This window comes from Diadema antillarum, unplaced genomic scaffold, assembly GCF_040938485.1.
Source record: "Diadema antillarum isolate AM-2024a unplaced genomic scaffold, OU_Dant_1.0 scf00000054, whole genome shotgun sequence".
Taxonomy (NCBI): Eukaryota; Metazoa; Echinodermata; class Echinoidea; order Diadematoida; family Diadematidae; genus Diadema; species Diadema antillarum.
In genome coordinates this window covers 106,675-117,854 of record NW_027270943.1, presented here as the reverse complement: position 1 = coordinate 117,854, position 11,180 = coordinate 106,675, and the positions used below count along the sequence as shown (strand labels likewise).

The 11,180-nt window shown below is 38.5% G+C and overlaps 1 protein-coding gene across 1 annotated transcript; it reads right to left on the bottom strand.

Moving 5' to 3' along the window:
* Positions 1-2,135: 2,135 nt before the first annotated feature.
* On the bottom strand, positions 2,136-9,127 carry LOC139715720 (uncharacterized). The gene is made up of 7 exons (XM_071627270.1): positions 9,038-9,127; positions 8,158-8,365; positions 7,271-7,480; positions 6,713-6,997; positions 5,118-5,259; positions 3,573-4,077; positions 2,136-2,532 (listed from the first exon to the last, which is right to left on the bottom strand). Exons 2-7 carry the CDS (start codon positions 8,194-8,196, stop codon positions 2,136-2,138), a joined length of 1,578 nt encoding a protein of 525 aa, XP_071483371.1. The 5' UTR covers positions 8,197-8,365; positions 9,038-9,127.
* Between the last annotated feature and the right edge of the window lie 2,053 nt (positions 9,128-11,180).

Here is an 11,180-nt window from a genome sequence, read left to right as displayed (position 1 = left end):
CTGGTATCACTCCCTCCTTTCTCATCAGACAGAGCTCCTGCTTCAATCAGTTTACAAGGACTTCTCTGAAGTTTTCCCCTCCTTTGGCACACACCCGCTGCTGTCTCATCTTGGACGGGGATACTCCTGGGCAAACCAACCTTGGATTGTTCATGGAGCATGGAATGGTCACAGTTGTCATCATCAGAGATCTATGGTGTACAAGTGTATAGAAATACAATCTTGTTTTGCAAGTCATGTAAACTGCCAGGGAAAAACAAAATAAGCCTGAACTGGCATTTTTCTAAACAATTCTTCGTATGAACAAGAGTTCAACAATATCACCTATTGACAAATGGTCCAAATAAAATCATTTGATGAGTCATATCACAATACAATATTTCACTACAGGATAAGATTATATTCTGTTAACTCTGAGATATGGCAATTTTCCATAGTGTTTGTACATTGTACTTCCTGCTAATTACTGCATTCAGTGGGTACATGATAGTCTTTGACAGCTTCTCTGATATGAAATATAATTTTTGTTTAATAGAGAGTATATCTTGCAGCATCTGACTTGTTGCTACATTAGCATGCACAATGCACAACTAAGCAGTGGCTGAAAGGCAAGTATGCAATATTCTCATAATGGCAAAGTCATGGGTATGCACCTTTGTAGGAAGTCCTCCCTCTATGCATGTGTTTTCTTTTAGATTTGTTGTTGCTTCAGCTCATGATATCTAGTGGTATCTATGGACAAAATGCATGTGTATCACACCAAAGAACACCATGAACATGCCATTCCCAGAAATTCATTCTGGATGTTACATGAATGTCCTGCAAATCAATGCACTATCCTTTCATCATCTCATATGTTACTATGCAAATAGTACTCTTTAATTTTGAATTCAAATTCTCAAATGTGGAATGAAGAACTGAACCCTTGTCTTAGAACTTGACAGTCATGTCTACAAAAAATAACACATCTAACTTAAAAGACTTGTGGACATACAGCTATGACATAGTACCTCCTTCTTCATGCAAGGTAAGGCAGTGCGTTGATACCTTGTCATACCATGAAGCTAGTCTTGTATACTTTTTGTAACAAAACTTTGTAAAACTCACCTCACCTCCACACTCATATGAAAATTCTATAGCTCTCTATGATATATTTGTAGACATTCATTCTCAACAGCCCAAATTACTTTGTGCATACAATGACAAACCATTTAAGGCCAGTCCTTGCACTTTTCATCATTTAAGCACAAGTCAAGTTTATGTGAAACTCAATTGCTAATCATAAATTCAATTTTATTAACACCTCCTTTATGTCTTGAAGGAAACACTTAACATGAATACAACATTATTGAGCATGGCGTCCCCATATGTGTTTAACCTGACTAGAAAAATATCAGCTCCAAAAATAGCTTCATTCATATGGCCAGACAAGAGATATGTTGCCTCTTACCTCACTCAGAAACTGTTTGGCCACTTCTCTCAGCTCTCTGACAGTCATGCAATAAATGGTCTTTGGTAGATTGGAAGTCTCACCACTGTTATTGCTACAGAGGAAACTTTGGTGAGCAAAAAAGGAGAGAGAGAAAGCTTGAATACTTTCAAACTTGTTATCCATGGGTTTCACTCCCGAGTCACCAATGTTGGTTGAGCGACACAAGGTGTTTTTTTTTTTTTTCTGTTTTTCAAATCTAACCATAATCTTGGTATACAGTGCACTCTCGTTATAACAAACACGGTTATAACGAAATTCTGGTAACAACAAAGTAAAAATTCAGGCCGCAACATTTTCCACTCTATGTAATATTATTATTTGTTCAGTTATAACGAATTTCAATATAACGAAAGTAAACTGCGGGTCCTGAGGACTTCATTATAACTGGAGTCCATTGTATTTTGCGCGACTCATGATGAGGTTGAACCTGTGTGGCACTCAATAATACACATATACTGCATTTGTTATTGGGTCCCCCCCCCCCCCCATTTCTGCGACCAATAATGGCCCCTCCCTCAAAAGTACAGCTAATGTTGATTGGATATGAATGGAAATGCAGAGCCCAATGAATGGATTAACTGTGATTTGATTTAGTGTCAGAATTAATGACAGAGTTTTATATTAATTGCAAACAGTAAAATCATCAGGCCTCTGTGTTTTCACTTCCTGTGGGCTGGAATTCTGAGATTTTATGACCACTTTTAAAAAAGATGATGGCTATTCTGGTATTGCTCACACACCTTGGTTCTCCTGTAGCTTTGACTGACGCAGTCTTGGTGAGAATCCCTCTTCTGCCTGTGTCTTTAGGCTCCACACCTGTTTCTCTGCCTGCTAATCCCTCGTGCCTCATCCATGCAGGCACTTTTGTTGGGCTGTTGCCACCAGAAATTGAGAAGCTATGCTGTGGAGCTGGTTGATCATCTGATGTTCTTGACAAGACATTTAACTTTAGGAGGCTGTTGGGATGTAGTGGTTTCAGGGTCATCTTTGATTCGCTGGCTGAGATGCATGAGGCCAGGTCCTCATACTCCTTCTGATATCTAACAGGAAGGTAATTCCATAAAATTAGTAAAAGTTCCACATTACAAAATTGTACATGAATCATACGGTACTGTATACAGTTACAAAGATATTATATCATGAATACAGAAACACAAATGGAAAATAAGAATGAATCTATGCAATCAAGTAGACATTAGCTTGCATCACAGTTGTCAAACTTGCACTGTAAGAAATTAAAAATTTGTGCATACAGCATGCCTTGTTTCCATTATATTCATATATTTGAAGCTCTACTTCAACTAGCTTATCAGCAGGGTCAAATACCTTTACAAAAACCTATGATAATACATTACAAGAAAAATTGAAATGACAGTCCATTGTGGCAGATGAAAATAAATGTTACATTCTCATTTTGCAATTCTTGGTAAAATTTCTTAATCCAATTCAAGCATTTAGAATTCAAAGCTAATATGGAATACTGTGAACAGGTAATGAATTTACAAAATTGTACTGCTGGAATCAGAGGAGTGCACACACTTCATACAAAAACAATTCGTAAACAAACAAACAAACAAATAAACAATTCAACTTAATTCAATTCAATTCTATTCAATTCAATTCAAACGAGATTTTAACAATCAAGGGTTAAAAAGTGACAGCCTGCTGTAGGTATCTACTACAACCTATAAACTCCAGAAGTTAATTTATAATAACTAGCATACATGTAACTAACAAGGGTGATTTCAAGTCTGGTGCTACTGCTTGTGCTGAACATGAATTTAGGCCACGAAAGTAGGCACTCTTATCTTTATCTTGGGAATCTGGTATACCAGGTTCCTGTATATCAGTTGCTCCCACGGGAACCTGGTATACCAGGTTTCCGTAAAGGAACAGGTTAATGATGTTGACTCGGCGTGATGATGTAATGTGATGTGATTGTCGTGAATCTGAGTGATGTGTCCGCAAACATGCCTAAAAAAAATCCCACCCAGTAACTGGAGAAATCTGGTTGTATTACAGTATTGTTGTATGACTAATACAGACTGTACATAGATCAGAAATCTAACAAGATGCTCACCTTTTCATGCACTGCCTGTCCTTGACAGCAACTCCAAGCACCCTTCCCCACATCTCTTCTGAGATCCATTCTCCACATTGAGAGTCCAGATCTTCCAGTCTGTCAAGCAAGGGAACACATGGTGCGTCGTTCTCACCATCTCTCACAAAGACAATGTCTGTGAGTGACGGATGAACATCATCTGACATTCTGTCACTCTGGCTGATGACGAGCAGGTGTGGGTTCTTGCAAACTGCACTGCAAGCAAGCTGCTTCATCCCTGCGTGGGTGAAGTTTACGACTGCCTTGCCCACAGACTGGTGTATGTACACTGTTCCTGGGTGGTGGAGGTCAAGTTTGTGAATACTCTGCAGGAAAGCTAGGATACCAGGCTGAGGAGCCCTGCTGAAGGTCCCGCTTTGTTCTTGATCCTTTGTGATGACAAGGTAGATAGGAAATTCACAAGTTTTGCTGACGGATTTTGCCATGTTGAAAATTTCCTCCACTACTGCCGCATCAGAACCTCCTGGAATGAATTGAAAATAAGAGATCTATGTCGCTTTGTTATCCCAAGTATTTTGACTATAATGTATGTTGCTGTCAATCAAGTTCAGATCTCAAACAGAAATAAAAGATAAAACCACTTAGGCAGAACCCAAAGTATACTTTGCCTAATGCCTTCTGATTAATTAGCACACCTGTTGTTACACTCTGTTCACCAATCTGTGTTATGTCGTCACACAAGCTGTCACTGGAGCACTGCCACCATCACATCAGAGTGACCTTCATGGAAGACTTTGGTATAGCTATGCACAAGAATGTATGGCTGACTTCAGTTACAGTGGGGGAATCAACTAAAATTATGCCAATAAAATAGGATAAGTAGCAGAAATTCAGTCTAAGGGCAGAACACCCTTGGTGATAACTTGGATCAAACAAGTGGACTTTATCATCACCCATCATCAAGACTTTTTTTTCTTCATTTTTTTTTTTTTTTTTTTTTGGGGGGGGGGGGGGGGGGCAAATTGTGGTAGTTTGTGTGGTCAGCATTGATTGCCAATCTGCCTGTAGGTACTACAATATTGGAGCAAGTTACAGATCTTGTGTGCAAAAAAATATGAATACAGCACAGATTTCCCTGATACTGTTTCTATGCATCAAACAGACTAAAACTGACACTTTGCACATAACAATATATTGCATGGGAAGTGACATATTTTCCAGAGGAACATATAATGGTATCTTTCCTTTTGATGTGCATTACGGTAGCTTCTTCTTCCTTCAATAAAACACAAATATCATAGATCATTCTGAAAGCCCAGCAATAGAGAGAAACATCATGAGGGCGAGGCAAAGCGTCATCAAAGCACATCTTACACATTGAAAACTAGACCTGAGAATACCCGGGCAGGTGTGGTGTCTATTGGAAAAATGTGTGACAGCAAAATCAGTTTGTCCTCAATAAGTTAATTCTGCCTTCTTGGTCTGAAAGGGGCATAAGAATGAAATATTATGAAACACTGAAATGCATTCATCAGAAGGCAAGGAAATTAAACTACACCTCACCTTCATTATCTTGGAGTGCTGCAAGAACTATCACCCTCCCACAAGGGGCATGCTCCTTCCACAATCTCAATGCCGCTGAAAGTTCCTTCAGGTCTGCATGTCGCATTGCAGTCCACTCCAGAAAAACTGCAGGCACTTCAAACTGTGAACCAGTACGGTAATTACAATGTTATTTGTGATCATTCATTATCACGATTTAAAAGCATGGTCAAATAACATCCAGTGCAATAATCACAAGAAATATGTACTTGCTTTCTAAATATCACTCCCATTTACAAAAAGATATTTCTAGCAAGCAATTCATCAAAAGAAAAAAAAAACAAGGAAAAGTAGAAATTACACGGTGCGTAATATATGTCCCCGCCGGAAGTAGCATTTTGTAGCAAAATGTACAATATAGGTCAAAAATCAAGGTCAAAGGTCAAAGAAGTCAAAAGTCACAATTCTGTGTAGAAGTTTTGAAGCCCTCACCTAGTGCCATCACATAAAGCAAACGGAATCCAAATTGGGTTAGAAATGGCGAAGAAGTAGCATTTTGTAGCAAAATGTACAATACTGGTCAAAAATCAAGGTCAAAGGTCAAAGAAGTCAAAGGTCAAAATTCTGTGAAGAAGTCAAAGGTCAAAATTCTGTGAAGAAATTTTGAAGCCCTCACCTAGTGCCATCACATAAAGCAAATGGAATTGAAATCGGGTTAGAAATGGCGAAGGAGTAGCATTTTGTAGCAAAATGTACAATATAGGTCAAAAATCAAGGTCAAAGGTCAAAGAAGTCAAAGGTCAAAATTCTGTGTACAAGTTTTGAAGCCCTCACCTAGTGCCATCACTTAAAGCAAACGGAATCGAAATCGGGTCAGAAATGGCGAAGGAGTAGCATTTTGTAGCAAAATGTACAATATAGGTCAAAGGTCAAGGTCAAAGGTCAAAACTGAAATTCTGTGTAGAAATTTCAAAACTCCCATGTAGTGCTATCATATAAAGCAAACAGAATCAAAATTGGCTCATAAATGACAGAAGTAGCAGATTGAGCATTTTGATCACACACGGACGCACACACACACACACACGGACACACACACGGACACACACACGTATGGAGCCCGTTTCAAAGTCCCCTGCTCGAACTCGTTCGGCGGGGACAAAAAGATAATTAATTGAAAAGTTCTTGTTCAGATCTTTCAAGGTAGTGCATCGGGAAAAAAAAAACCATACAAAACAAAATTAAGCAAAGCAAAACAAAACATAAACCTGGCTGTCCATGATCATGAGGAATTATCCCTCTGGATATTTTCCTTATCTGCAACAGAATAGAATTCTGCGACAAGGTGAGATCCTCTGTATCTAACTGTACATCATGTCTCATGAAATAATAACATGCACGTTCATGCGTGTGTCCGTGTATCATGGTGTATGTGAGTGTGTGTATGTGAGTATGTGTGTGAGAGAGAAGGAGAGAGAGCAACAGGGCATCCCAAATTTCAACATTGCATATGAGTTTGCAAAATATTTTCATTTTCATCATCATACAGAGTGTGCAACACCTACAGAATACAGAATAACTGAAGCCTAAATTTTGAAATGCTACAGAAAGTCTACCTTGTAGCTAGTCTCAGCTTCCAGACAGGTTTCCTTCTCCTCAATGTGATGCCATCCTTCAGAGTGATCTACCCATTCTATGTCAGACACCTTGGTACCAGCTACATGTTGGAACCACTTTCCAATCCTAGCCTGGGTGCCGAGTATATCGATGGCTGGTTGCTGCATCCCTTCTTTTCCACCACGGGCCAGGAAACATCTTGCCAGGACCCATTCTCTTCTCCAATAACACTCCAGATCATTCCTTGGCTTGAAGATGATGCATTTCAGTTGGTATGTTGGCTCCTAAACTTATAAAAGAAAAAGAAAATCACGTTATACTTGATAAGCTGAATGATAGACATTTAATTCTCACTTTAGTTAACTGAATGATGATATAAGATAAGCATTCAATTGACTCTTCAGTCAAAATATTCCCCTCATCTTAAACTTGATAAGCTGAGTAATAGACATTTAATTCATACTTCAGGCCCTATATTCAACCTATCTTAGACTTGAGCTTGATGAATGATACATGTAGACATTCAATTTATCCCTCAGTCAATATATTCCACTCACCTTAGATTTGATGAGCTGAATGATAGAAACTCTTGTCTTTCTTTGCCAATTTTCATCATCCAATACAACATTTGCTCCTCCTCGGAGAACGGCAATGACATTCAGAGCAACATTTCTTAGCCCCCATTCTGGATGGTCTGTGTACAGCTCGCTTGTCGACAGCCGCCGATGGGTTGACTTGAAGTATCTTTGATAGTGGAGCGTTTTTCCCTGTAATATGTTCAAATGACAAATCATCTTCATGATTACATAATTTTACTTCATTACTTTATACTAGAAATCTCACTAGGCTTCAATTCAATTGGCAAGATATGTTATTACCGGTACGCATCTTCAAAACAGTCTTCTTGATAACTTTCAATAAAGTGAATTGATTCATGGTGTAGGAATGCAATGTTGATTTTGCTAGTCTTGCTCTTAATTTCCCCCCATAAACTTTGACTCCTTCACTGTCATGTTCCATTTTCAATTTCCCTCCTTAAAAAAAATGTGTGCCCTGGCATATACAATAAGGTTAACTACTCTAGCCAAGAATTTTCATCAGCATTAAGTAATCCGTCCAAACTTGATCTAAATTCAGTTGTTAAAAAAGGTAGCATGTGTGCTTCCAATGTATGCATAGTCTTTGTACCCAAGTCAAGCAGAAAGGCCATGGACCATAAAGGATAAAGTTAACTCTGTTCACCGACAAGCTAGCTTGCAGACATCAGTGTCAACTGCAAAGAAAGAACTCCAGCATGTGTGCCAATGAACAAACCAAGCACAGCAAGGGTCACATGACTTTCAAAATTTTTTTTACTAACCAGTAATAATGGCCAAGAATTATTGGAGTTGATGCAAAAGCAAAGAAAAAAAAATGAAAAAAATGAAATATTTAATTGACTTACACTAAATGGAGGACCGACAAACATTATCAATTCAGGCATTTTGATATCTATGGCTTGGAGTTTTGAACTGCAGACTTTGATTTGTCTTGGATGCAGAGGGCCACACAACCCATCAGTCCTCAATCCTCACTCCTCAGATATTGTACCATGCTCGTTGTTCATGGCCAGCATGCGTATGAGCCACATAACAGACACTGTCGGGCAGGTTCTGTAAAGTAAAAATTGTTAGTCGATGTTACAAACAAGCAAGAAATAGAAGCAAACATTTGGCAACATGCAACAAATTGTATGGTAACTTTGCAATTGCATTTAAATGATTTAATATGATTGTCCATCACTGAAAGGATGTTTCATTTCCAACCCAAGTAACAAGCACAATTTTGATTTAAAAACTCTGCAATTGATTCAAGTCTCTGGTGATATTTTAATTCAGTGTTTGATGTGAAATTGCATTCATTTTGGATTTAATTTATAAATTTATTTATGTCGCAAGTCATGCAAGCTCAAGTCGAGTTTCTAGCAAAATAGGACCGCATAAAAAGAAGCAATATAAACCAGCATACTCTGCCAGTAACTATGGTGACAATTCACTACATTTGCTGCCTAATTTAAACCACCAACTGTGTAGACTTAATTTTAAAAGTTCTCGAGAAATCAGAAGAATTACAAAGCTTGATGCAGGGACCAACACAGATATGTACGTGTGGGACAACAGTGTGGCAAGTGGCACCCTAACTGCTGCGACCCGCCTGGCTGAGGACTGTGTGAAGGAGCGCGGCCCGGGGTTAGTGGCAATTTAGACCCCATCCTACATCATCCCCCATACACGCAATGTCCCTGCTAATAGCATATCATTGTCAGAGCATGCCATAATTATTACCTGTTAAAGCTCTATCAAGTGGTGGAATGGACAAGACGCTGAACATGTCCAGAGTTCACGACGGTAGATATCAGACGGCATTAAATTACGCGACGGAGTGCGTTTACGTTTGTTGCCAATTTGAAGGTAGGCACAGTGATGATGATGTACGTTAATATGTGCAGTATGATTTATATAATTAATAATTTAATTAAATTAATAACAATTTAATTAATAATTTATATATTATAAGTGTGCTATCACTGATCAGTGAGGGTGACAAGAGCAAAGAGCATAGAAACATATAGCTCTTTAGGCAAGAGAGTGTGCAAATGAACGGGTGCTGTTCGTTATTCCGAAGGTTCGCTATTCCGAAGGTTCATTATTCCGAAGGGTCGTTAATCCGAAACACGCAAATTTCCTATACCATACCTACAGGTTCGTTAATCAAAAAATGAAAAAGGGTTCGTTAATATGAAAATTTGTGGCATTATTCCGAAGGTGCGTTCATTCCGAAGATTGGTTAATCCGAAAATGAAATTCGGAACAATGAACCTTCCGAATAACGAATCTTAGGAATAAAGAGCCTTTGGAATAACGAACCTTTGGCCTATTAAACGAGCTGTAACCCAAATGAACAGCTATACAGACTATGACTTGACAATCTGGTGCCAGACCTAGGAGCCTGTGTGGCCCAAGGAATGACCCATGACTAGACCTCACAGACACCCAAAACAAAACAAAAAAAAGTCACACCACACCATCTCCAGCTGGGTCTGGCACGCCAATTGGGATTATGATCAAGCTATATATACGAGCAAATCGGTAATTTCCAATCCAATGACACGAAATTAGTCATGTTCTTCTTCTTCTTCCGTGTAGTACAGTCCACAAAATGTGTATCAGTGTGTGGGCAGGTGTGGTGCAGGCATAAAGAGTGTCATTAAAATGTCTACAAAGTCACTATGTGCAGCTAAAAACACCCCTGGTTGTTAACGCAGTTGTATGTCCCATAACCCCATATCCCATAACACCCTTGTTGTCACACCTGCATTGGTTGCCTGTAGATAAGAGAATCATGTTTAAGATCCTTGCATTATGTCATAAAACATTGATAAATAAGTCCCCAACATATTTGTCTGACATGATCATTGAATATATTCCACAAAGAAATCTACGATCTTCTAGCCAGAATTTATTAGTTATACCAGCAACCAAAACATGTTCATATGGATCGGGCTTTTCAGTCAGCAGCACCTGTACTCTGGAACAAATTACCAAGTCAACTTAGGGCCATCACATGTACTCACACTTTCCTCAAGTCCTTAAAAACATATTTGTTTTGTTATTAAATGATTATGATAAGTTGTATTTTGTATGTTTAATTATATTGTTTTGTTAAAATTATGTAAGTTGTAGTTTATGGTACTCTACCCATTTGTGTAAAGCGCATAGAGATTCCATAACAGGAATATTATGCGCTATATAAGCAGCTATTATCATTATTATTATTATGTCCTGCACCCTCTTTTTGAATAGATCTAGAGAGGTGCAGTTGACAGCATCCAGAGGAAGGCTGTTCCACAATAATTGGATGGCATCTGGGAAGAATGATGATTTGTAACATACAATTTGTAACGTTCTTGTGTGAGGGACAACAAGTTCTGAGATGAGGTTTGCTGCTTCTCATCATTTAAGACCTTTTTTTTGGGGGGGGGGGCTTAAGTCAGGCGATTTGGGGACAGAAGTGGCAGCGAAAACTATTGTGAAGGCTTTTTGTTTGTTTGTTTGTTTGCTTGTCACACGGTTTTAGGTGAGAAGTGGCAGTAAAATATATGAAGACCCAGCCTAATAGGCTATATTCACGATTCATTATAAAACTCGTATTGGCTAATCCATAAAGCGAATAATAACCACTTATCAAATACCCATCAGTTACAATTACATGTTGATATTTTGTGGGAAACAACTTCAAAATAAAGATAATAAAATACAATTAGCACTTTTAAATTCACCACTAATTTAATAAAATTGGCAACGCATACTTATTTCCACGTACGACCAGTGTTCTTACGCGTACATGTACGACGATCGACTCTCATTCATTTTCTCCGAGCTAAGTTTCAGGCAAAGCAATCGAACCGAGAAATTTTGTGCACTGATA

What these genes read in the sequence shown, in the direction of transcription:
- LOC139715720 (XM_071627270.1), bottom strand. Translation starts at nt 8,196, where the DNA reads ATGCCTGAATTGATAATGTTTGTCGGTCCTCCATTTAGT. An exon ending in AAGCTGAGACTAGCTACAAG is followed by an intron (nt 5,260 to 6,712) that starts GTAGACTTTCTG and finishes ACTGGTTCACAG; the next exon opens with TTTGAAGTGCCTGCAGTTTT. An exon ending in GACAGGCAGTGCATGAAAAG is followed by an intron (nt 2,533 to 3,572) that starts GTGAGCATCTTG and finishes CCTTCCTGTTAG; the next exon opens with ATATCAGAAGGAGTATGAGG.